We start from the raw sequence: 27,594 nt of genomic DNA, 5'->3' as shown, positions 1-27,594 counted from the left end.
GAGTTTTTCACATGTAAGGAATTTGCCTCTTCAAAGGCACAAGCACAAGCCAAGTCACTCACTTGTCCTCAGTTAAGGTCACTCCCTACTCCAGGAACTAGGTGAAAGCTTCTACGTTTAGACGCTGATTTTTTCTATTTAATTTTTAAGTTTTATTCTTGACTGCATGACCAATGGCTACTGGTGCCAACAGTTATTCAGCATGTTCCTTTTATACCTCTCAGAAGATTTGTCCCCAGAGGAAGCAAATAGTTTCTTAATTGCTTTTCTTCCAGCTTTCACAGAGATGGAAAAGCTGCATGTTGCAGATCCACACTGCCCATTTAGCAGACTGAGGCAGAGAAATTACACCAGTGCAATGAATGTGGTAGAGAATCAGCTGCCGTAATTCAAAATTAGTTCTCTAACTATCCATCCAATGCCGACAGGCAGCCGCGGCTTGGGCAGAAGCCTATCACCATTTTGTACCAGCAACACTTACATAGGTGTGCAGGGGTGGGAGGAATTAAAAAAAAATATTTATCCGTTCTGTTTACTGAGCGCCAAGTAGGAGAATCATTACTCACACTGCAACTCTGGCAAAAGTTACACTGCTCTTCTCTAGATATTACTTTCAAAGTGCCAGAGCAGGCTGAAGATTAATGCAGGATGACACTCCTGGTCCATGTACAGAATAAGTGTATGCAAGATAAAGATGCATAAAGCAAGTTTGTAACAACAACAACAAAAAATCTGATTCTCCCTTTTCGCTGACCTTTTTTCATTGGTGCTTTGATTTGCATGATTTTCTTCACTGTGTAGCTCACGAGTCCTACCAGCTAGCACCGAGAGAATGGCTTGCTGACTACACAGGGACAGCTTTCTGGTGCCTCCTGGTTTAACCATAGCCCCAGTCATTGTCGACATCATTTGTCCCACCCCCTGCCCTGCAAAGCACCAATGCAGACCAACTAAACCACAGCCAACTTGAAACATTCCTCCCTCTTCCATGGTATGTCTGTGAGGCGGCAGTGACAGCAGTTCAGGGATCACAGGATGACTCAAGCTTAAAGGAACCTCAGGAAGTCTCTAGTCTGACCTATTCCACTGCTTGGCTCCCTCAGGGTAAAAAAAGCTTTTCTTATCCCATCCAAATCTCTCTTGTTGCAGTTCATGCTCCTTATCTCTGAACTTTCCATAGTGTATCACCCTGAAGAGCCTGGCTCCATCTTCTTGAAAACCTCCCCATCTCTATTGGGAGGCTGCTATTCGTTTCCCCTGAAGATGCCTCATCTCCAGGCTGGCCAAGTGCAGCTCCCCCAGCCTCTCCTCACAGGCCAAGTACTCCAACCCCGACAGTCTTGGGGGACTCCACTGAACTCACCCCAGTTTACAGATGTCTGTCTTGTATTGGGATCCCCAAACTGGATGCAGTATCTAGATGTGGTCTAATGAGGGCTGAGTCATGGGCATAATCACTTTAGACTACTGGCTCCGATCCTATCAGTACAGCCTCAGATGCTGGTGCCCTTCCTTGCAGCCAGGGCACACTGCAGGCTCATGCCTTGCTTCACTGAGCAACAGGACTCCACATCCTTTTCCGCAGAGCTGCGTCCCAGGCAGCCAGGGCCCGGCCTGCTGCGTGACAGCATCGTTCTTCCTTCCCAAGCGCAAGACTTTTTTGCTTACCCTTGCTGAACTTGAACTTTTCTGTTAGCGCATTCCTCCCGCCCGATCAAGTTCTCCTGAATGGCAATCCTACAATATGCTTTAAGAAAATTCAGAGTAAAGACATCCATCAGCAATTTTGGCACAGATGCAGAGATTTCAGTACTGTGACCAAAACTGAACTGCCTGCAGATCTTCAGATGCAGAATCCCTTCAGTATTTCACAGCTGAAGAATGGTTTCCTTTGGCAGCCCACAGACACCACCACTGAACCCAGTCTCCATCCTGAACAGTCTACTGGCTGAAGTCCATCTCATTCTCACGTGTCTTTAGCTCATCCCTATAGTGGTTTTACTTGGATGACATTTACTTTTGTCCCATGGTGTTTACTGTTGTCATCTATTTGCTGAGTATCATCACTGGTGATAACAAATATGATAGAGGAAGAGCTGAAAGTCACTTTCTTCTTTGGCCTGTCCCCTGCTTTTTGAGACATAACTATTGGTCGTATTGGTTTGTCATTCCCTGTTGCTGGTGTCTCTTTCGCAGTCCTCTGGAATCTCATCAGGCGAAAGCACAGGAGTTGCAAAAGGCATCGTCGAAACTGCAAGAGAATAATGGGATGAAGTTACAACTTCCTAAGCAATCGCTTTCATGTACGATCCAGTGAAGACAGCAGTATCGTAAATGACTCAGAATAACAGACTTCTGCGTATCTCCACCTTGTTCCAAGTTACTTTCAGCGAGTGGTTTTCCTTACACCAGAGCTGAATAGGACCATTTAGCCAGTAGAGGGCGCTGAAATGCAAGGTAATCTTTTCCCAGCAGCAAGGTCTGCAATCCACAGTCTGCAAAGAACGAGAGGACTAGACTCCAAAGTGTGGCATAGTTATTGTTCCCATCTTTAAGTATTCAAAAATCACACATTTTATCTAGCAGGGGACGACTTCACATTCCTGTGAAGCAACACTTCACAAGAATATGCAGAGGGAAGGAACAAGGGGAGGAAGAGGATATAAAATGATGTTTTCTTCCTTTTAAGTAAATCAAGGGTCTGGAATTTTAACAAAAGCATTGAATGTCAAAGATATAAAATAAATTTCGAAGCTTGGTAATACAGAACGAAAATGTTCCCATTTAATATGGAAGGAACAGAAGTCTCTCAGCTAATTAGAATCCATTTATGACACAGGGAGTCTGCCCTACTTTGTGATCAAATAATGCAAAGTATTCAGTGAAAGCTCAATCAGTATACAAAATAACAATTCCAGTAGTAGCGCTGTTCTAAATGCTTCAGTTAGGGACTTCCCTTCACAAAGCAAAGCATTCAGGTGTGGGAGTTAAAGGATGTGTAGTTCCACATCTTCACACATCTAAGGCTCAGATATGATCCTTTGGGGAAATTCTCTAGTTTTACAAGAAAGAAGTCAGCAGCTGCCTCTTCTTTTAGCATAAAGCCATAATAGACATGAGCATAGAAATCCATAACAAGTCATGACTGGAATGTATAAAGAGGACTTAAAAGTAACAGTCAATCAAACAAAAAAAAAACCATAACAACAAACAGGGCTGGGGCAAGACAACCCACCTTTCCTCTGAAAAAGGAGTACGACACGTTTCTCAACAGCCTTCCATTTAGCTGTGTTCAAGATTATTCTGTATTATTCTGCAGGGTCACTGACTTTGCTTTTCCAGTTATTACACAAGAAACTCTGACGTGTCAGTTTGGAACAAGGTTTTATTATAGGAAATTAATTCCACTCTGACACAGGGGAGGCAATAGATCCTGTTGGGAAGATTGTTGGTGACAGAAAAAGGTAATGTGGTGCTATGCGAAAACACAAGAGAATGGTCTTGTGGAGGCCTTGAAGATTTCAGAGATAATGTGGTACCTCGGAGGAGCATGGAAGTGAGAAGGCACAAGCATATTAGGAGAACAGATCAGCAGAGAAAGTGTATTATAGAGAAGAACTGGGTTTAGGATTCCTTCTGAGGGCAAAATAACCCAGAAGATGAGCAAAGATATTATCTTTTTCATCTTAATCTGGAATTAGAGGTGAGTAAAATGCACTTCACAATGCATCTCCAATAAGCGCATTCAGCTGATTTGTTCTTATCCCGGCTATGACTGTACTGGCATTGTGCCTGGTACCAGTTTGATTTGCTTTTGGGTATCAGAACCTACAAAATCTTTTTCAGGTTAAACGACTCAGTTGATAAACTTCTATATATTCACTGTTTAAAAAAAAAAATTACTCAGTTGAAAATCACTCTTTTTGAACATAATTGTTGTTAGCTTCCCATACCCAGGCCATGAGATGCCATGCTGGGGGCCTCATGTCTGCAGTCAGGAACAGCATTTAAACTCAACCTTGACCTTAGTAGCACTGCAGCCTTTGCCTGGCCACCCATCTGGCTGATCAGACCCACTAACTTGGCTGCCTTGTCCCTGCAGACTGCTGGCTGGCCCAGGCTGCTGCCTGGCAATTGCAAACCAATGTAGAAGTCACAGAAAATTCCATTGCTATAATGAGGTAATGAAAACCCGGGGAAATCCTTCCAGCAATCATTCATATTTCTTTACCCTTTGTCAAGTTATTCTATTAAACTCCAGATATCTTTAACTCTATACAGTCTTGGTTTCAGAAGCTGACAACACTTTCAGTAAACGTTCAGGGTTATAGTGAAGCTGTTTTATATCTAAACAAATTTACCAACACTTCTTAACTGCATTCAGTGGTTGCCTTCATAGTACTGGTTATTTATAGAAGTTGTATAGTTTTCTAGTTTCCACATATCTGACGCCACTGCTAACCTCAAGTACTTCTATTCTCTCTTTGCTCTGTAAAGCACTGAAATGAGCTAGTTACCACCATTAAATCAGCGGTCTACTTTTCATGATGAATACTACAAAAGCAGACAAAAATAAAAACTTGTTTTCCTCATAGATACGTATATCTTCTTAACAGTATATAATTTATCTCCAAAAAACATTTCACTGTCATCCACATGTATTCAAAGCCAGAATCTCAACGAAGCTCTGAGAAATGTTACTGGTGTAATATTTTTCCGCCAAAATCACCAATTTATTGATACTGCAATGGTCCAAGATCATGTGCCAAATTTTGTAAAATATTAACTTAAAAACTTAAGGGAAACTTTTTAATAATACAATGTTTTCACTTTCCTCCTTTAAAATTAATTTTTTAGTATTGTACACTTAGAAATTTTTGAATTAATAATAAATTATAACTTTATTGCTACTCGAGATTAAACAAAATTTCAATGTGTCTTTTTAAACAGTTTTTCTTCCAGGTGCCAACCTAATAGATACCTACTTTTGCTTACAATGTTCTTTGTGTTCATGGTTGAGCTCCTGAGAAGTAACATATCAGGAACATATGTTCCTAAAACCTTTCTAGGCTTAAGCAGAACTGGAGTATGGACAATTGTTTCACTCCCTGGTATTTTAACATTATTGAAACATCTTATTGACATACTTGCTTAGCAAAACCCAGTCTGAAATCCTAAACAGGCTGTCACTCGTGGTTTTTTGTGAGCACACTAATTTGAAATACTATGCTGAGTCGTTCAATCCTTGTTTTGTCATAATGGAAAAGTCAGAGAACATTTTTTTCTTCCTAAAAAGCAGACACCACATATTCTGAATTTTGTCTGATGGAGATCTGTTGTGGTAAGAGAGTGGCTTAGATGAGGTTTTCTAGTTGTAATCCATTTCATGGGTAAATTGTCAGAACTAGACACTTAAATTTTGACACTTCCCTCCCTCCCTTTCATATGAGTGCTCATGTGTGAATTCAGTCCTTTAAAATCCCATTTCTGATAAGGTAGTATTTTAAGCACCATCAGGGATTTTAATTCTCCTAGATCTTTACCATTTAACCTAGCTGTTCAAATTAAAACAAAACAAAAACCCCCAAACCTAGGCTTTACAGATTAAAGTAAATCTGATCTAATCTCCACAACTGTGGCATAGGCTACTAATTATTCAAATAAGAAAATCTTTAATGTACCTACCCTTCTACTCATGAAGATATAGATGACTGGATTATAAGCAGTGCTTGACTTAGCAAAGAAAGATGGAATGACAGCTACTGTTGGAGTTACAAGGTTACTATAGCCATATGTTACCAGGAAGGAGACCACTGCATAGGGTATCCAACAAATAAGGAATGTGGAGATCATTAAGAAACACATTTTAGCCACCTTCTTTTCATATTTTAGAAGTCTGATCACTTGAACAGTCTGGAAATCTTCCACACAGTGAAGCTGTAGAAGAAAGAGATAAAATGGTAAAGTAAAATAGCTCTGTGTTTTACTTGAAAATGAATAGTTCAAATTTATTTATAAATAACTAATTAGCCAATTTAGTTTTAGGCACAGACACTATAAACCTTATCTTGTGAACCATAATTCTTCTGAAAGCTTACATCATGCTTCCCAGACTTATCCTGCGTATATTCCATGTAAAAATATGATCAGAGGAGAAATAGAATAGCAAATCTACTGGAAAACAACAAATCCAGTGATGTGACAAAACATGCTGCACTTATCATTAGAGGTATTTTAGAAAACCAACTTGCCCTCACCCACTGGCATAAGCAAGTTCAGCTCATATTTAGTGGTCCTTTGTTTGACTAGTTAGACAACTCTGTAGATTTGTCTCATCAGCAATCTTCAGAGAGAAGAAAATTTCATTAATAGATTTCTCTGTATGGCTCTGCCACTTAGTTTATTACCCTGAAATTACAAAATCTCTGTTCAAAGCAGATTACTAGGCAGCAGGTTGCCAGTGCCATCTGACTGAGTCATGGAATGCAGAAAAGATGGGACATATGTATGAGCGTTCTCCATAATATCAGTTGTGCCAATACTGTCGACCACAAACTTGAATGGGCCCAAACCAATTACCCACAGAATATGAAACATTAACACTTTCTGACACTAAAGATCTGAATTAAAACAGGGTGCCTTAACATGGAAAACTGGTTTAACAGGGCTTAATCTCCAAATGGAAAAGTTTTACAAAGCTATCTTAAGAGTTGCAAAGAGGAGAGAGTGAGTTCCTTAATCAGGAGGACTGCTAACAGTCTTCTTTTCCCCATTTCAAGGGAGGATCTGATGTGGATTAGTGTAGTTTTACTGGGAGGAAGGTTAGGGAACTGCTCAAGCTCACAACAAATAGATCCTGGTAGCCCTACCCTGGTTCTCCTCGAACCTTACATCCTTTCTAGTGGTCGCTGATGTGGATGAACGTTAAATATTCAAAAATTTGAATAGGAGTGCAAATATAGGCTCTGATCCAAGATTAATACACAGCATCAGCAATTTTCACTGAAAATACCACATTAAGGGAAGTCTTTTATTTGAATCAACTTACCATTCTTACTGCATATAGAATATGGCCATAGCAATAGGCCATGATCCCAACAGGTGCTACTAGACAGCTAAGGAAAAAAAGGAGCACAAAGGAGCTATCATTGGGGTCTTTCGACTTCCAGTCCACTGAGCAACCTAATCCATGGATTTCCAGTGTGTATCTGTTCCAGCCCAAAAGAGGTGCTCCAGTCCAGGCTAATGAATAGAGCCAGATGTACGTGATAGCCCGCCATGACCAAGAGAAGTCAATCACTTTTGCATGGACTACTCGAATGTAGCGTTCATAGGCAAGAACAGTGAGAGTCATAATTGAAACAATTCCTGTAAGAAAAATTAAAGAAAAATCAATTAAATAATTCAAAAACATTGCAAATTGAACAGGAGTCCTCTTGATAAATGTTTCCTTTGCTAGCAGGTTAACTCAAAATTAGCTAGCTCATATTATAAATCTAACATCAATAATCTTTCTGGGTGACACCCCACTACTCACTAACTCAAACAGTATCACTGACTTCGGAACTACTTAGAGTAGCGTGCTGGAATCTGACTCATGATGTACAATGGCCAAGAAGTAGGACAAGGAGAAAGAAAGAAAAGAAAAAGTGAGACCAAGCTAATACTTCTTCCTGAACATTGCTCCATTAAGCAAGAAACCGTGCTGCAAGGGTCTTGTTGTTGTTAGCAATTGTTGTGGGTTTTTTGGTTGTTTGGGTTTCTTTTTTTGTTTTTTTTGGGGGGGGGGTGGTGGTTGGGGGTGTGTGGAGTGGTGATGGAAGGGAAAATTAAGGTTGTTTTTTCAAACAAAAAGCTGCTATATAAAAATGATATAATTAGCAATTTTACAAAATGTGTTAGAAACCTGGGGAATTCAGAGCTGAGACTGAAATCAAAGTAAGCATTCAACAATTCAACAACTGAAAACCTGGAAATGCACCTTTAACGTGAACAAAATTACTAGGAGAATTCCAACTTCTTTCATGATTTCCTGCAAGTCTTTGCACTCCAAAGAATAACCAGGAAAGCAAAGTGTTAAACTGCTGAAGGAGTCCCATCTGGAAGACATGGGGTTATACTGAGTGGCCTCTCCTGTCTTGCTGCTATCATAACAATATCATAGTCTTCATTTCAATTATTTGTGTACTCTCTTCCTTTTCTGTCTACCTCAACCCCACTACACACTTACTAACATGTTATGACAGAAATCACAGATTATTTTGAGCTCTCAGCATTACCCTATCCAGACACTTTTATAATTTAATGAAGTCAAGGCAAAAGTCAAGGTAATTCTGTCTTGATTAGACTATAAGGATATCTATTTCAACGGTCTGTGAAATGTAATGATCAAGAACCAATCTGCTCATCATGCATGTGTCACTCACCTGAAATCTGCTACAATTCAGTCAAGCTCATATACACAGCCTCTTAAAAACACAAAAGAGTGTATTTCACAGCACTCTGAGGTTATATAAATACATGTGTCTAAATTTGTGTCCGTTTTATCTAATAAGCATCACAGGTATTTTGTCATGCGTACACACAGTGTTTCATTTCTTCAAGTACATTCCTATTTGGCATAGCACGCATTTATGCAGCTGTGAGAAGGTTAAACATGCAGATTTCACTTCCAAAAAGAGAATAACCATTATATCCAGCAGAAACCTCCAAAGGATATAACAGGTTTCTGATCTCACTTTGAAAAAAGGATAAGCGTTTAAGGAAGACGAATTAACAACAGCATGCTCAATCACCAGCAACACAGATTTTAGGAAGGCAACTAAGAACAACAAAATCTAGATTAAAAAATAGCCTCTGTGTCAAGGCATTCATCAGCAAAACCAGCATATTTTAAACCAAATATCTCACTGAAGGATATGCTGTAAGATCTCTAAGTAAGTTACTTTCCTGCAAGTGTTAGAGGATCCTTTTTTATAGATGAATGAGTTTGGAAAGCTTTCTTGATTAACAGGAAGGATTTCCCACTCTGAGGGAAAACACACCGCATTCCTGTCATGGCTCTCTTTGAAATGAAACTATTAACTTTTTTTTTAAAAACATGTACATTTTTTGCCAGTGTTCTCTTTATAGCTTCATCACAAAGAAGCAGATATTGCTGGACATGCGGAAGGCAAGGCAGACTCCTTTCACAGCTAGTTTTGTGGGTTTTCTTCTTGCGTAAGTCATTGCTATAGGACTTTTGTTTCTATGGCTTGAAAGCAAAATTAGACTAGCAAATGTGGACCAGAGAGTTTCCACAACACTTGAGGTTTGATTGGCTGGGGTTTTTTTTAAATTATGTTGATAGGAAGTCTTTCATGTCCTCTTTTAGGACATAACATGCCAAAAATAAACTGAAGAATGTGGATCTACAAGATCTTACTAGGAGTTAGAAAATAATTACAGAATTATATAGGTACTATTCTACACTTATACTAGCTCAGGTAAATACTTTATACAATGAAATACCATCTACTTCCTGAACACGTGGTAAAGGCAAGAAATTCACCTCCCATTTCTCTGTGCCCAAAGACTAGGAATTACAAAATTTTACCTGATGGTTATGGAGAAAATTCACATCACAACTGTAGACTCAGTTTGCTTACATAGTGCACTGAGGCTTTGGCTGTGATCAGTGGGTAGAAGGAACAGTTCCTCAGGATGATGGGTCAAAATTAACCCTTTGCTCTTTACCACCTTCCTTCTTTCCCACTAGAAGCTCAGGGAAACAAGGTGGATAAATAAGGTACTCACCACGGTATTCAATGACTAATGTCCATCAGTTTTTAATACATGAGTATTGAATTCTGACCATGACAAAGTAACCAAAAGCACACACACTTGGTTGAAAGTACAGGTGTTCAGAAGAAATAATTTACTGAGTCCTTGACATTTTTATTGGAAGCTCCCTATCTCTAAAACTTTGTACTTACACATAGATCTTTGAACAGTTTTAGCTCAAGTCCCTTTCAGCCTGAAACCAGAACTCTTTAAATGGATACTTGAGTTTTCTACCCAAACTGTAAAAGGGAGCTCGGTTAGCCCATTGGTCAGTATGTACTGAAATGCAAATCCCTTTTCTGTTGCTATTCAGAAAGTGTCTGGTAGCATGTAGGCATGAGGTAAGAAACACAGGTTACAGCATGCTACAGTAAATTCCTCTCTGATGCAGGATCTCTGCTCTAACAAGGTCATAGCTGTAAGAGCAGAGGTCGAAGTAGTTAACCATAAAAATGGATATTTGAAACAAAATGTCCTTGTGGGATAAGACAAAATGTAGGGAACTTTGTCCAAAAAAGTCCCTCGTGCTGTGGAGCCATGGCTGCCTGTGTATTTGTGGTAGATGACATGCAGAAATACCTGTAAGAACATGAATACTGAGATCTGCCCTAAGGAAATTAGTTTTAAAATGTGCATTAGAAAAATAAAGTCCATAACTAGGGGAAAAAACACATTCATTCTGGTGGAGGGCGCTATAGGTAATGATGTTTAAGAGCCATTTGGGTTTTGTTGTTCTTATTACTTCTACAGTGGGCTATATGACAGAGGAATTAATATGAAAACGAAATTTCAGTGTGTTCAATGGGTAGAAGCTACCTTGTGAGTGTGCATCACATCTAAGTAAACATGTTTTTAAGCAGGCAGATAAGCACCTTTTAACTCTCAGATGAGGGATTGCCAATAACCTGCTTTTACTGAATGTGCTGAATTGAACTACAGACAGCGTCTCTCAGCATTCAGACATGGCTGAGTGGAACAGAAATAGCCAGAGGAACAACTTCCGGGTAGTGTCGTCAGCATGGCAGAAGCAGTTTAACTCACAGGAATGTCTTTAAGATTGCACTGTTTTTATGCTGTCCCCTCCTTTAATATTACAAAGAAAATAAAAGTATAAGAAAGTGTATGAAATACTACTATACTCCCATAGAATGCAAATAACTTTGTCAGAGCTCTAAATTTGATTTTCCACCCTTTTAATATAGAAATTCTATAGAGTAACTCTCATGATTTGAGAGTCATTACTCCATAAGAATCTAGTAATTCTTTTTTAGAACTGCTTCCATGCACTTGATGTTAATAACTTTATTAATGTACTGTAAGATTTGATGCCTTTTTTTCAAAAGGAAATAAAACTTGCAAAATTCTGTACACAATAAAACTTGTTTTGACTTTACTGTGCAAAATCTGTGTAATCTGAAGATTAAGCTTCTGTCAGGTTTCAAGTGTTTAAGTCCTCAAAATACAAGCAGCTGCACAACTCTCAGTTACACCACAAACTGGGAAGCCCTTGCTTTTGATAGAAATAATGACTGTAATTATTGGCAACAGTTTTCCAGCTTGTAAAAGTTTCAACTATTTCTTTTATTCCAAACTCTAAAGTATATATAAAAAAATCTCAATAGGTAGAATCTTCAAAACTGTCAAAATTACTTCGGAGCTTATGTTCCACTAAAAGTGAGTGGAGCATAAGGCCCAGTTTTGAGGGGAGGGGAAGGGTCCTTGCCTTTTAATAAGACCTCAGTACAGGCAAGGGCAAGACTAGAAAACAATTTTCCCCCCATTATGCACTTCCCCCCCATTTACCCCCATATCATTTCCATTCTGCATCAGTATGCAACCAAAGCACATTCGATATTTCTAACAAAGGCTTTGAGAAAGAAGCAGCCCAGGTTAGCTCATATAACTAGAATAGCCTCATGGATAGACTATTTAAGTATGAAGTGACTGTCATATCTGTCAATGATCTGCAGCAACGACTGGAAACCTTCTACGTATTTGAGTTTCCCAACTATGAGGGATCTCAGCTATTCTGTGTGCACGCTTTGTGGCCACAAATTCCATTATGAAGCTGCAAAGCCATATAACAAAATGCCCACATGTGTCTTACAACTCTAAGTAGCAAGAGCTGGAATATGCCTGCCACCTCCACACTTAATGATACAAACTCATAACACTCACAGTAGCAAAAATCTTGAAGACCATTCAAACTCAACTTGCCACAGTCAGTGTGCAACATGCATTTTGAGTCTGCAGTTTTTTCCATATGCTAATATCACTGCCAAGTTCCAACCAAATTTCTACAAATGACAAAGTAAAGAAAAATATTTGTATAAGTTACATTATTTTTAATATAATATATTAAATGAGTTAATTGCATCATATTTGGGTAATTACCTGTACTTCCTCTGCACTGATCCCAAGGATGGAAAACTTCTTCTCAAATGAGGAAATTATAATTAAATGAGAAGTGGGGAAGGGAGAATTTATACATTTTTGGTAGGTGAAATTAATTCAGTTAAAGATGAGCTCTGATGTCAAGGGATGGTTTCAAGCAGCAGTTGTGATATATTCAACACCCTAGAGAGTACTGCTGGAGCTTTACGGCTCTTGGTTATGATTAACAAATGAAAGTTATATGTTCTTTTGAGAATATTTTAAGTTAGTTACTTTTTTCCTCATGGTAACCTAGGATTCTATTAAATCTGCTCTATTAACCTATTAATGCCAATAACAAGATAGCAAAAACCCCTATGACATCTAAAGATGCATCTGCAGAGTAATTGTTAAACCTACATCTAAAGTCATAGCTTTCATGAAAGAAGCCAGAGCTTTTCACAAGACTTATCTAGATGCATAGTTCAAAGGGTTCAGTAAGAAGGCATTCATTTTGAAGTCACCCACAAATGGATTTAAGGGCTCATTTCTTAAAGGCCATGCTTCTAATTAATTCCTGCCCCTAGCAGGCTTATTTGCAGAGGTCTATAAGTCAGTTTTTAATAAGACTTTCCACCTTTAAAGAAAACAGTTTTTGAAATAAAATAGGTATTGAATCCATAATAACTAGCAAATAAGCTCGTAACTACTACCTGTGATTCTGTACATGCTTATCAGTTTGCCCTTGAAGCCAAAGCTGTTGTATCAAAATAATTTCTATAAAAGCTAATCCTCTAGATTGATGTGTCTTGTTCTGCTGGATAACTAGCAGAACTATAAAACTGGTTTCAGATACACAGTTCAAACTTGAAACAAATATATAAAAATTCACCTTTTCATCATAGTTTCATTAGATGTAGCAGGTATTTGCTTGTTGTCCAGATTTTTCCCAAACGTCAATGACGTTATAGAGGAGTCTGAGTAAAGTTTGTTATGGTTCACTGCAAAGAGTTCACGAGTGAATCTTGAGGTCTTCATTCAAGCAAAATCCATATTAAACATTAATGAAACCTCTATACATGAGGACTTCATCCATCATTCACTTAGAATTTTAACCTAAAGCTTCTAGAGTTTTTTCATTCCAGAGATCTTCCTTTAGTATATTATGCTCCACTTCAGCATCTTTTAATAATCTTTCCACTGTTGGTGATTTCTTCTTTTGAAACACTGTTTTATCATAAAGTTTATCTGGCATACTAACAGGTCACTCTTTATGGCCAGTTCACAGTTCCATATCTTTGCCCAATATTAACACTAAAACCTTATATCAGGAAGGATGGAGAGGACAGTTATATGATCACAGTTAAGGGGTTTAGATGCAGGACTGTGTACAAAGCAATGAAAAGCACTGGTTATTTGTGGTTCAGATAAACCTATTACATTCATCTCAATGAGACAGACATCTCAAATATGATGCTGAACTGGTTGAAACGCCTGTTAACAGTCCATTTGGTGGATCTGATGGGATATCTATGCTGGGCATTATAGAATCTCTGCTTTTTCTGTGGTCATTAAGCCTTCTTGGCATAATCTATATTTAAAAACAATTATGGATAACATACAACTGTAGCTACCTTTATTTTCAAACACTATGCAAGCCTCCATAAAGACCTTAATTAGTTTGGATGACATTCATTTCTAAATAAGAGGAAAATATGGTCTTACTTGCTAAAACCTTCTTTTGCCTACTTAAACTTCTAGGAAAATTTGAGCAGTAGTGGTATAGTATTAATTTCTCTACCTCCAGTCACAGTTGCATATTCAGATCAAGAATTACAAAGAAACTTGAAAGTTTGTTTCTACTGTACAAAATAAATTTACGATGCTAACCTCAGATAATTCACGTTAAAACAGAAGTAAAAACAAGGTTTTAATTTGTATTAGCAACTAGAATTCTACGCTACAGCCAAGCGTTGAAAATAACTTGCTAACAAGAGTGAAAAACGTAGCCTTCTTGTTAGAGATTTCATGCAGCAAAACACAGATTTAATTTTTTTTTTCCAGTATCAATTACCACTTAATATTGATTTCTCTATGTTGACTCTAGCTGTGATGTCAAGCTTCAAAATGATTCCAGAACTTTTAACACTGAAGAACAGGTGCAAATGCTCTTTAAATACTCATATGCTAAATAAAGCCAGAGGCTGGTAAGCATGTACTATCCCTGGTATTGATGGTACCATGCTATGAAATTAAGCAATTTATGAGACTTTGTATCCTGTGAGGTTGAGGCTCTCTGAAGTGGGGAGGAGGGGGAAGGTGGTGTTTGTGTGTTGTCCTCAATGTTATCTCATGATGAATGGTTGCATATGTCTGATATTTAGCTTTATGCTGGCTAAGTCAGCAGACTTTGCAGATTCTTTCATGCGTGATGCTCTAGGATGGATCATCTCTTTGCAGTGCTATGTCCTGGGTATTTCACATGTTAAGCAGGTGGAACATCCTTCAGATATGTAACATGTCTGGCCTGATGCTGGTTCCCCCGTAGCACTGAGTTGGCACTTCCTGCACGGCACCAATACCCTTGTGGGGCAGCAGGAGCTGACTCACAAGTTTTCAGCTGATACGGCAGGAAAAGAAAGGAATCCTGTACATGGTGTTACCTCGAGTAGACACACACACATGCAAAATATCTCACAGAAGTAGAACATTTGTCACTTTCTCAAAGAGTCTCTGAAGACTGTTTTCAAAGTCACCCCTGTCATATCTCCCCACTTACCTAAGCCTCGCTTGTCCTCTATATTCCTCCATCTTCACTATTTCTTTTTCAGTCCTGCTGCCTATGAACACCTTTCGTATCACCCATTTTCATGGGAAAGGACAGGAATACACGGCAGTAGCAAGTACATCTACTTATTTTCTTCTTTGCATGATCAGAAATCAAATTGAAAGACAAGGCTATGACCACAAAGGATCTCAAGTCACAGATACCACTACAGAACTAAGAATTCAGCCCATCTGTCCAAGGATAATGAAACTTGAAGCATCTAATACATACACTGATTGAGATATCTCTGTCACTACTCCTACATGCCTCTTTCTGGTGCCAGTTCTTTCAATAAATTGGTCTGTTACAGCCCCTATGAAGCAATCACGAATCTTTGGTTTCAAGAAATTTTAAGCTACAGAGGATTCCACCTTCTACCTTCCACCCCCATCAATCAAAATACATTGATTTTGGGTCACTTTTGATTGGCAGGTAAACAGCAGGTTATAACATCCATTGTAACCGCAGAACATAACAATATTACTTGATTTAACCCAAATCTTGGCAGAGATTTGCCAAGAGCACACAGATGCAAGCCGCCTTCTGCTGTCCTCACAGAAATGCAGTGCTTTGCATAATGCCATACACCCTGGTGGCAGTTCTCACCTGGAAGAACCTCACCTTTTTTAGCCTACTATGTATCCACATCATCCATGCTCTTGCACTGCTTCCAACTACCTCATGTTACTTACGCATGTGGATGGCTCCATTCATCTTCCGTGCATAATTCAGTTTTGTGGCCCAGCCCAGAGGTAAGCACTTCCTCCACACCCCCCAAGCAGCTTTTCTGGAAATGATTTAGATTTTATTCTGAGTGAACTGCATATTTTAATGTGATGAAATATGTGCTGATTAAAAAAAAAAAAAAGCCTGTTACAGGAAGCCATTATGGTTATTGTTTGGATATTAGCCCCTGAAATGAGAACCTGTACTTTTCTTCAAGCAAGGGAGAGGCAAATATGGGAATTCATTACTTTGACCCCCTTGGCAAAAATATGCTTTTCAGAAAAATTTTTAGTTTTTATCCAAAACAAATTTTGTTATGCTTAAGGCTTCTTGAGATACTTGAGATATATTATTTTGATTCAAGACTACAGTCCAATTCCAAGGGTTGATTTACAATACTGGCAAATCATTTAAACTGTGTAGGTTAAATGTAGCAAAAGTATCTTCTTGTTTAAGCCAATAGCACTTAATTTCTATGTTGCACCTCTTCTCTTCTGAGCCAGCCACTCAGAACCAGAGAGGAATGATAAGCTATTTTTCATTGTTTGAGGTTTGGGTTTTTTGTTTGTGTTTTGGGGTTTTTTTATAATAAAATTCTCATTTTTGCCTCTCTTTTATTATTTTTCTAGTCAAATACTGCATTTGGTGTAGGTTTGATTGTGTCTCATGTGATATTCTATTTTTTTGTACTCTGGGCTTTTCCAGGAGTCATATTAGTCTCGATACATCATGAAATACTTCAAGCTGCAGTGTCAGTCATCAGGGAGAAGAGTGCAAACCACACCTATACTGTGTTTTCCCATATATGTGTATTCTGACTTTATAATCCCTATTTAGAACAAAATAATGCAGCGCCCCTCAGAACAGAAGTGTTAGTTTCAACTAGTCCTAACAACGACAATTGCTTCAGACCTCTCCATGTAATATAAAACTTAGTTGTGTTGTTTGCCATACTGCTCCCCGTGCTCCCCAAACATGGCTTGTAATTTGGACAGGGGGGTATCAGATATGTATTCCTGAAGACTGAGCATCTCTACAGAGCAACTACAGCTCTGTAGAGCTGTAATATAGCAAATGAGATTCAACTCTGAGACAGATCAAGACTTCTGTCAGAGGGCATATTATTTTCCATATCAATCCAAGTGCTGAATTACTATTTTGCATATCTGATCAGAGGGGAAAGACACTCTTCTGCAATCCCTCCTCACCTCCTTCACATTTGAAAAGCTAAACAGCAATGGAGTAGAAGCAACTTCTTGTCCATGGCAAGACAAGTTGCTACTGCACTCTCTAGTTTTGTGTTAGTTAATACATAACTAATCTGTTTGAATTCAGCAATTAGGTGTTATGTTTTAGGTGACAGCTATGTATCATTTCTAATTTTTCAACAAATTTTAGCATGCACAGTCAAATCTAGGTAGATGAAAAATCACTTCTCCTAGACACAATAGCCTTCAAGTATATTTTATATACACTTCTCATATATAACTACAGTGGAATTAATCACCTCTTCCATGCTCAATCCTGCAAGTGATTAATTCACTTTAAAAAAATTGCTAAAGCTGAAAGCATGCCCATTGAGTCTCCAGCTGTCTGTAACACAAGATCCTAAAACTGTCTGCCGAGTAACCACAGAAAATGCTTTTAGTGAGATTAAATCAGTGCATGTAACACACACTGGTGATGTGAGAGGGTGGCACAGGCCATCATTCTTCCAGTGTGCAGAGAAGAGCCTTAGATGAAGTAGCTAACAATTATACACAGATAAGTGGTTTTGGTTTTTTAAAATAGGCTGTAACTGAAGCCAGATCCACAGGACAGTCTCAGGCAATTAATACTTACTTCAGTATCGGGGGGCAGCAGGGAGTGATGAAAGCGGGGAAAGAAATCAGCTTCCCATAAAACAAATATAAAATAACTTCATAATTGAACACTTTCATTCTCAGCAAAGATATTCTTGCTCAGTTGTACACTCTGCAGCTTTTCACAGGAAAGTACAGTCTGTAAAACTCCTCACAAATTTTCAATCCTCCAGTTCATGTTACTGGAAAGGAGTATGCACCTGGATCTCAACATCTACTTGGTAGCTCATCAAGATCTAGCAGCTGTATACCAATGGTGACTTGTCCAAAAGGGTCATAATAAAATTAATTTGACATTAAAGCTGGCAGTGTTTTTTTTTTTACCCTTACAAGAACAGCTTACAGTTAGGAATTATATGATTGAGTTCTCAATCCATGGTGAAGTGAGAAGGGGGGTCAGCAGAACCACTACCAGGGCCTTCTGGAGGGCAGACTTTGGCCTGTTCAGGGCACTGGTTGGGAAAGTCCCTTTGGAGGAAGTCCTGAAGAGCAAAGGAGTCCAAGAAGACCGGGCTTCCTTCAAGAAGGAAGTCTTGCAGGCACAGGAGCAGGCTGTCCCCAAATGCCACAAGACAAACCAGCAGGGAAGATGACTGGCCTGGCTGAACAGAGAGCTTTTGCTGGGACTCAGGAAAAAAAGGAGAGCCTACAGCTTTCGGACAAAGGGGCAGAAAACACAAGAAGAGTACAGAGACCTTGTTAGACCTTGCAGGGAGAAAATTAGGCAAGCAAAAGCCCAGCTAGAACCCAACCTGGCCACTGCTGTAAGGAATAACAAAAAATGGTTTTACAAATACATTAACAACAAAAAGAGAACCAAAGAAAATCTCCATCCTCTAACGGATGCAGAGGGGAACATTGCCACTGAGGATGAGGAAAAGGCTAAGGTACTGAATGCTTTCTTTGCCTCAGTCTTTAACCACCAGACCAGTTATCCCTGGGGTATTCAGCCCCCTGAGCTGGAAGGCAGGAATAGGGTGCAGAATAAACCCCCCATAATCCATGAGGAAGCAGTTTATGACCTGCTGCTCCACCTGGACACTCACAAATCTATGGAGTCAGATGGGATCAACACGAGAGTGCTGAGGGAGCTGGTGGAGGAGCTTGTCAAGACACTATCCATCATTTATCAGCAGTTCTGGCTAACAGGGGAGGTCCCAGATGACTGGAAACTAGCGAATGTGACGTCCATCTACAAGAAGGGCCAGAAGGAGGATCCAGGGGACTACAGACCTATCAGCTTGACCTTGGTACCAGGGAAGATTATGGAGTGGTTCATCTTGAGTGAGCTCACCAGGCAACTGCAGGACAACCAGGGGATCGGGCCCAGCCAGCATGGCTTCACAAAAGGCAGGTCCTGCCTGACCAGCCTGATCTTCTATGACAGAGTGACCTGACTAGTCGATGAGGGAAAGGCTGTGGATGTTGCCTGCCTGGACTTTAGCAAAGCCTTAGACACTGTCTCCCACAGCATCCTCCTAGAGAAGCTGGTGGCTCATGGCTTGGACAGGTATTCTCTTTGCTGGGCAAAAAACTGGCTCGATGGCCGAGCCCAGAGCGTGGTGGTGAGTGGAGTTAAATCCAGCTGGCAGATGGTCGTAAGTGGGGTTTCCCATGGCTCAGTGTTGGGGCCAGTCTTGTTTAATATCTTTATCAATGATCTGGATGAGGGGATCGAGTGCACCCTCAGTAAGTTTGCAGATGACACCAAGCTGGGCAGGAGTGTTGATCTGCTTAAAGGTAGGAAGGCTCTACAGAGGGACCTGGACAGGCTTGATGAATGGGCCAAGGTCAACGGTATGAGATTCAACAAGGCCAAGGACCGGGTCTCGCACTTGGGTCACAACAATCCCATACAACGAAACAGGCTTGGGGAGGAGTGACTGGAGAGCTGCCCAGCAGAGAAGGACCTGGGGGTGCTGGTCAACAGCTGGCTGAACGTGAACCAGCAGTGTGCTCAGGTGGCCAAGAAGGCCAACGGCATCGTGGCTTGTATCAGCAATAGTGTGGCCAGCAGGAGCAGGGCAGGGATGGTGCCCCTGTGCTCGGCACTGGTGAGGCCGCACCTCGAGTACTGTGTGCAGTTTTGGGCCCCTCAGTACAAGCAGGACATCGAGGTGCTGCAACATGTCCAGAGAAGGGCAACGAAGTTGGTGAAGGGTCTAGAGAACAAGGCTTCTGAGGAGCAGCTGAGGGAGCTGGGGTTGTTTAGCCTGGAGAAGAGGAGGCTGAGGGGAGACCTTATCGCTCTCTACAACTACCTGAAAGGAGGTTGTAGCGAGGCGGGGGTCGGTCTCTTCTCCCTTGTAACAAGCGATAGGACGAGAGGAAATGGCCTCAAGATGCACCAGGGGAAGTTTAGGTTGAATATTAGGAAAAACTTCTTCACTGAAAGGGTTGTCAAACATTGGAACAGGCTGCCCAGGGAGGTGGTGGAGTCTCCATCCCTGGAGGTATTTAAAAGACATGTAGATGTGGCACTTCAGGGTATAGTTTAAGAGACATGATAGTGTTGGGCTAATGGTTGAACTTGATGATCCTAGAGGCCTTCTCCAATCTTAATGATTCTATGAAAGATGGAGCTCTCTAATCACACTTTAGTAACGCTAGCATTTCAATCACAGTTAAGATTTAATAATATAAAGCCTACCCCAGAGAACACCCTTACTGTGGAATCTTCTGTCAAGAAACTGCCTCAGATGCATAATTTTAGTTCCTTTTCCTCAAGACCATTCCTGTTATCAATCAGTTTTTCCGCTCCTTTCTTCCCTTTCTCAATTGAACATATCAGAAAATGTTAGAACACCACTGCCGGCAGATGGTTCTGCTGCTATTTGTGGTAGCTGAAGTTGTTTATGCTTGAGAGGTATGTATGTACACTCCACATGATCAGACTAGCTTACTTCTCAACCTGCAGGGCCTAATCCCATGTACAGAAGGCATTAAAGCAGATATTTACTGCCTGTGGATGGGAAGGATACAAACGTCTCTTGCATACCTCAAGCTCTGTGGTAGTCACTGTAATTTTAAAAAAAAACTTTTTTGTCTGTTTGTGAAAGCCAGCAGATGCACATAAAGATTATTATGCCCTTAGCCTGTATTACACAATTAAACAAATCCAGGTAAGAGGGTATCCTTGTCTGTAATGAAGACATTTGGGTACGTTTAGCTGCCAGGTGTCTCCTCTAGCAATTATACACAAAACCCTATGCTCTCAGTGATAGAAAGTAAGCCTCCCAGGTATGAGTCGTATTACTAAATTGGATAAAGGGATTATGCAGATCTCTACTACTTGCAGCTTGGTTGACTACTGACGGAAAGAGTTACGAGATTTTACATAAGCTTTTACAGAAGGAGAAGATGGCAGGCTCAGTGGGACCAGCACAGAATTTACTGCAGACCTCCATGGAAAAGTGACCCTCACATTTTAAATACATCACTTATTGAAGTAGCTTTCATACTCCATCAGGATTCACCACCTGTTAAAAAATAGATACTGGAACTCAGCATAACTAAATTAAGTGGGGATTACCATCTAAGGTGGACAACCACGTCATCGAAGCTTAGACTAAGACTTGTCATTTAGTCATCCGATCTATGTCATTTTCCCCACACTAATAGTATACGGAGTGCTCAGAATGGCTTTGTAATGGCCTTTTCATGGCCTCTGTACCTATGTACCTAAACTGTATCTTGACTTCAGAATCTAATGAGTAAAAGAAAATTGGGATTGTTCCTTGTGCGACAAGGACAGATGTTCAGCAAAGTGATCAGCTTTACGCTCTTGCAAGCAGACCTCTGCATGTTCAAAAGGCTCAAATGAAAAATGAGTTCTTGAAAAAAACAGCCAGCAGTTGCATAAACCACAAGTCCTGAGCTGTACAACACAACAAGCAGATATTACTACATGGGCTTGCCTAATGATAGAGTTGTGATAATGCAAAAAAGAGACTATTGCAAGGAACACAAAAAACCAGCCATTTATCCGTAGACAGACAATCTGTAGTTCTGTTGCCGCCTTCTCAACTGAAAGATTTCAGAACGTGGGTCTGCTTGTAGTGTCTATGTTCTGGATCTCACGTGCCTCCAAACTGCTAGACTGGCTGATAAAATGAGACGTACTTTACATAGGAAATTTGCAGATTCTCCAACCCAAAATTCCTAGGAGAAGCGTAGACAGGGCTTGTGTTGTTATTGTTGGGGGGAAGTTATCATTACATAATTAATATTTCTGAAAATGTAGATGCTACTAGCTTATTTTAAGCACACATTCCACCTGTATATTTAATCACATAATTGTGCTTAAGAGAAAAACAGAAATACCTTGGTCTTGGCTTTAAATACAGTAGGAGCAAAAACCTCGTAACAACACATGAAAATTTAAAATAAAGCTGCATGATCACAATTTTCAAATTGATTCTTGATTATTAACTCCAGTAATTTGAAAGAATCTGATTTTCAAAATTTAAATTCCGAGTTAATTCTTAACAAACTTTGAAAATCATATGTGTTTTTTTAAAAAGCAGCTTTAATCACGTGTCCCAAACTTGTTTACTCTCAGGGGAACCTCTCAGTCAACAAATGTGAAAGATGTCTTACACTAAGTACTGGCGTTTAGAGGTTGTTCTTCCAAGAAAAAAATTATATAAGGATTCTCTTATTTGAACTTAAAATTACACAGCTTTTAGACCTGAAGGACTGGTACAGAAGGATCACATAGCAATGTCCAGTTTGAATAGCTGTAAACAAACAGGTTTTGGTCATTCAATGTAAAATGAGCTGGACTGGGTCCAATCCCAGCAAATACAGCAGTAAAGTAACCTCACACTATCTGTTAAGATTTAATAGACTCCACATCCACAGTATCAGATCTACCCCCACTTTATTCTAGAAACTTAGGTCACTCTGATTTACTGAGCAGTTGAAGACTGCAAAGCTTTAACTACTCTGCTTAGTTAATGAGGATCACAGTTTTTAAAGCTGCCAATTTTGTATGTCTACTGATCAATTAATGTACTTTTTATTCCCAAAGGTTTGGGGGAGGTGGGGGGGAAGTGTTACGCTTGAAGAATCACTGCTAGATAATCTGCATACAAGTCTTCCTTCTGTTACCTTCCCTACCACCACCACCAAGATAACAGCTGACTTGGGCTTTTATATATCAGAAAAGTATATTTATAAATATAACAATACCTGGTTACTTTGAATTAAATCGTCGGTCAGTATCTTCACCACCACCAGAGAAGAAAAAAAAGAAAGACAGAAAAATCAAAAACCTTCGAATCGCTGTTCTCTTCATAGACATATTACAAAATGAAAATAGAAGCTGCGGTGGCAATGGTCCAGATGGCAAACAAAGTGCGATGCTATCTGCAGGGCATAGGGGTTCCCCCCACTCCCCAGTATTGACACGCTCCTGCTATCCTACTCAGTTAGGTGGGGAACCACGTATCTTCACAAACAGGAAAGAACAATCTTTCTGTTTCCAGCTGAGATTATGAACACAGTACTATGTACAAAATAAAAGCTTAAGATTAGATGTCACTTTGTAAGGTTAGCGTCAAATTATAACAGCCAAGTTAAATACTTTCTCTTATTTTATGTAGCAGCTGAACAAAGTAAATTCAGGCATCAGATATTCCTGAACATTAAGCTGTGCATTTACTCTCTACTTCCATTTGACAGACTACACACCATCACACACTTCTCTAATACATTGTTAAAAAAAATCCTTCCCACTGAAACACACTATGGAAGAGGAAAATAATATGACCAAGCACAGGAAGATGTACTTTTGCAAACCAGTGATGCTAGCTGAACCACTCTGTAGATAAGGCCCATGAATTTGCATACATTTCCTAAGGAACAAGTTTACTTAATAGAGGGATGCAGGAAAGCATCAACACTGAATACATTTATAGTGACAAATCATGTAGCACACCTCAGAAAAATGGAAGTGGAAAAAATCAAGTGTGATCAAGCATTTTGTTTGCCAGTTTATCGGTCTCCCATTGTATTTGTTCCATCTTTAGAAGACGGTGATGATTATAGACTGGTTTTTATATTACCCCTACTATGCATCTAATTTTTGACCCTATATGTAAAATGTCTTCATCAAAAATAATAATACATTAAGGGATGAAGATGTGAAGTACAGTTCTGTTCCTTTCTCCTGCATAAGCGTAATGTTCAGATGCTTAGCAGAACCTGGCTGACAGACACTTGAGTTTCTCAAGTATTTGAACTGGCTGAGTGATATAGACAGACTTATTTTAGCTGGGTTCTTTAGTACTCCCCCTGACAACACTATGAAACAAATGTCCGAGAGCTGTGCACCACAGAAATCATTCAATACCAAACCTTGCACAAACATCTAAGTATATCCTGCATCCACCACAGCTTCCAAGACAAGATTTCTGCTGTACCATGCAGCAGCAGTCAAATCAGTCATGAGTAACCACGCACCTTCATCCCAGCAGCCCACCAAAGGCATACTGCACCATCACGTGAGACAAAGATTTAGGGAGAAAATTTGCAAAGCTTACAAAAGACTAGTTTGCCTTATTAAAGCCAGTTTTCAGAGCACATGTGCTGTGGGGATGTGTGTGTGTGCACAGTGATCCACCAATTTATACACCTCTGTCAGAAAAGAGGACCTGACATGAGCTTTAACCCTGGTTGCTGATTAGCCACTTACTTTCACCATTAGAAACATAATCCTGTTCTTTTACAGCATCCTTTGTCAGTAAAAACAAAGCTATGTTTCTTTTAGCACACTGTACGTATATAACCGGACTGCATCCTGTTCTTTTGCAGCCTTCTGTAAAGGTTATGTATGAATTTCAAGAAAGAAAACAGTTAAGAGCTCACAGGTTTTAGAAATGGAAGTAGCGGAAGTACTCCTTCTGCAGTGCTAAAAATCCCATTTCACGGGAATCAGTGGTTTCCCAAATACCAGCTGTGACACTGCTATGACTGAAAGATAGCACTTGTATCTCAGATACGAATAAAGACGTGCAAGGCATTGCCACACGCCGGCAGTTTTACCCCGGTTCCCTCCTCATCCACCGCGGGGGACACCGCGGACGCCGCCACCAGGGTCGCACCTGCCCCTCAGCCACAGATCGCAGCGTTTCCTCTTATTAAATACAACCTTTTATGCTCACGAAGCAAGCGCAACGCTCGATCAGCTCGGAAACCCCTTGTGCCAACGCCGCTGCCTTTCCCCCTAAGTTTCCCGTCACGCCGCCAAGCGCGGGAGGCCGAGAAACAGATTCCCCGTGAATTTACTGTTTGCTCCGGATCGCTTTCCTCAGCGCTATCGACTTTCTTACCAAAACTCTGCCGTGCGACGCCGCCGGGAGGAGGGGCCCCAACCTCCGGCCCCTGCGAGCCGCCGCCGCACCGGCCCCCGCTCCCGCGGCGGGGAAGGCGACCCTCCCGCCCCGCCAGGGAGGCAAGAAGGGCGCCCGGCGCTAAGCGAAACGGGACGAAGTGATGATCAAGGGAAGAAACCGCTGGGACGGAGCTGCGAGGGACGCGACGGTCGCTTGAGGGAGGGGCGAGGCGACGGTTGGGGCGGGGGTACGTGACCGTTGGGGACAGGTGCGGAGGGGGGACAGGGCGCGGGACCCCGGGGGCAGCGGGCAGGGAGAGCGAGGGCAGCCGAGAGGAAGGACCCAGCGGGGCCGGGAGGGGACCTGAGGCGACCGTGGCCCCGTCACCCACCGAAGAGGCTGTTGCTGAAGCCGTCCCAGACGCAGCCGGCGGCGTCCCACACCCAGCGGCTCCTCAGGCAGGACATGAAGGTAAGGCTCACGCCGAAGACGGACACCAGCAGGTCGCTGAGGCTGATGTTGACGAGGAAGAGGTTGGTGGGCGTGCGGAGCCGCTTGAACTTGCAGTAGAGCACCAGCACCAGCAAGTTGTTGCACAAGCCCAGCATGCCGATGGTGGCCACGACCAGCGCCAGCAGCTCGTAGGTGCCGGCGCTGAAGAGGGGCCGCTCGCCCGGCACCTCCTGCTCCGCCGCGGGCTCCGGGCGGCTCGGCGTGCCCGTGCTGTTCCCCGGGTGCATGGCTCGGAGCCCGGCCAGAGCGGGGCTGAGGAGAGCCAACACTCTCCCCCACTACCCACCCCCTCGCAGTCCGCTAATGAGGTCAGGAGAGGGAGGACCGGCTCTCTCCTTCCCACCCACGGGGGACGCGCCCTCGGGTGGCTTCGCCCCCGCCTGGCCTGCCCTGCGCACGGCTCCCTCCCAACAAACGCCTCACCTCGCCCTCTCCCCTGCTGCGGTGAGCAGCCTGGTCCTCGTTGGGATGCGCTGTCTCCTCCTTCTCATTAAAATCCTCCGTGCGCTTTGGCCGGGTAGCGCTGCCTTCGCGGAGCCGCGCTCGGGCAGGCCGCCTCAGAGCTCTGCCCGGGGAAGAGGTGGGAACTGCTGACCCGCTGTTTGGACTTCTTCTCCAGATACCCTGCCAGTGAGAACCCCTCTTACGGTGACAGTTTCTTCTAAAGTGCTTCCCCACAGAGCACAGAGATGCTCTAGTAGCTGCACCCTCATAAAGCAACTGACAGCATCACGACTGACATGACTGAAACCTACTTTAAAAAGCTAGTTCAGTCTGTTTCTTCATCATCTTTTTTTTTTTTTTCCTCATTACAAAGGGAGCAGAAGCAGCTGCCTTTCTCAAATCAATCATATTTTTTCCCCCTAAAAGCTGGATTAATAGACCACATGACCTTCCAAAATTTCCAGTAACAGACCACTAGTACTTCAGCATGGGTTTTAGGGAAGGCATAGTTTTTTAGCTTTCCTTGTCAATGAAAGAGATTTACCTGTGTATGACATACTGTGTGCAAAAATATTATGTCAATACGCAGTCGTGGGTTGGTTTAGTACCAGTTGCTGCATGGTGAAAGTCTAACAATAAGACATGGCTGGGCCAAATCAATGGCACACCTCTTTGAGAAGATGACATCTCTATTTCCTGCCTTTAAAGGAAAATCTTAAATTTTGTAGCTTTTTTATCCCCGCAACATGAAAGGAGTAAAAAGCTGGTAATGACGAACAGGAGAGAAATGTAGTTTAGTGAGTAGTACGTGTTAGACAACATACTGTTCATCAGCGGATTCCATTATATATTCAGTGTTTCTAAGTATTTTTTCACTAGAGCAGCTGTCAAAAATACTGTCTCCAGATATCTTTTGGATTTCTGGAAAATAAGAGAAAGAGAACCCATAAATTACATTTTACAAAGATCATTCCTGGTTAGGGATTTGTCATAGCAAAATTAGATACATAAATATGCAGTCTCTTCAATGCTTGATTTGATAGTGGTCACATTATTAATATTGTCAAATTGATAACAATATTCAAGAGATCTTGAATACTTCATGAGCAGAGTTCCATTTGTTTTTCATGCAGTGTCACTATTCTTATGAGGCACAACAAAAAGAAATGCTGTGTTATTGTATCATCAGGTCAAAGGCAAAGCTGGAAACAGAACCCTAACTCCTAATTCTAATCCAGCACCTGTTTTACCTAACACAGTCTACAGCCAATGGAATTAAGGGTTTGATAATCTAATTAATTCATTAGCCAATCTTTTTCTAACCTTTAATGCAATTAAAAAGCTGAAACATTTAAGAAAACTGGACGTCTACTTTGCAATGCTTCATGTTTGCACTATTTTGTGTTTGGACCAGACCTTGCTCATTCATGCATATTAATTTACCTTTACTTTTACAGTTGCATGAAAGGAGAAACTACAACACAGTATTTGCATTTCTGGAAGTGTGGGTGTGTGGCTTACTGGAAGTAGAATCTCTACTCCAGGTACTAAATATATACATAGCTGAGCTCATGGGATTAAAACAGTAGAACAAGAAGCTGGAATACAAAGTCCCCAGTCCTGTACAATAAAAGCAGCCCTTGAAACTCCCTAGGACTTCCTAGATCACTTCTGCAACTGTCCTTTTAAT

The 27,594-nt window shown here is 41.1% G+C and overlaps 1 protein-coding gene across 1 annotated transcript; it reads right to left on the bottom strand.

Annotated features, from left to right (window-relative positions):
- Window positions 1–533: 533 nt before the first annotated feature.
- On the bottom strand, window positions 534–25,743 carry OPN3 (opsin 3). The gene is made up of 4 exons (XM_075089895.1): window positions 25,339–25,743; window positions 7,049–7,368; window positions 5,686–5,937; window positions 534–2,251 (listed from the first exon to the last, which is right to left on the bottom strand). The coding sequence occupies exons 1-4, from the start codon at window positions 25,685–25,687 to the stop codon at window positions 1,988–1,990; spliced, it is 1,185 nt and encodes a 394-aa protein (XP_074945996.1). The 5' UTR covers window positions 25,688–25,743; the 3' UTR covers window positions 534–1,987.
- Window positions 25,744–27,594: the final 1,851 nt, after the last annotated feature.

The sequence above is a fragment of the Phalacrocorax aristotelis genome, chromosome 3 (assembly GCF_949628215.1).
Source record: "Phalacrocorax aristotelis chromosome 3, bGulAri2.1, whole genome shotgun sequence".
NCBI lineage: Eukaryota > Metazoa > Chordata > Aves > Suliformes > Phalacrocoracidae > Phalacrocorax > Phalacrocorax aristotelis.
Note: the sequence above shows the minus strand (reverse complement) of the source record. Positions and strands in the feature narration are given on the sequence as shown.

Bases quoted from the DNA above. Each gene is read 5' to 3' on its own strand.
- OPN3 (XM_075089895.1), bottom strand. From the start codon at position 25,687: ATGCACCCGGGGAACAGCACGGGCACGCCGAGCCGCCCGGAGCCCGCG. The intron at 5,938-7,048 runs GTAAGTTGATTC...TTTCTTCTACAG, and splicing joins TTCTATATGCAGTAAGAATG to CTTCACTGTGTGGAAGATTT. The intron at 2,252-5,685 runs GTAGGTACATTA...ATTCTCTTGCAG, and splicing joins ATATCTTCATGAGTAGAAGG to TTTCGACGATGCCTTTTGCA.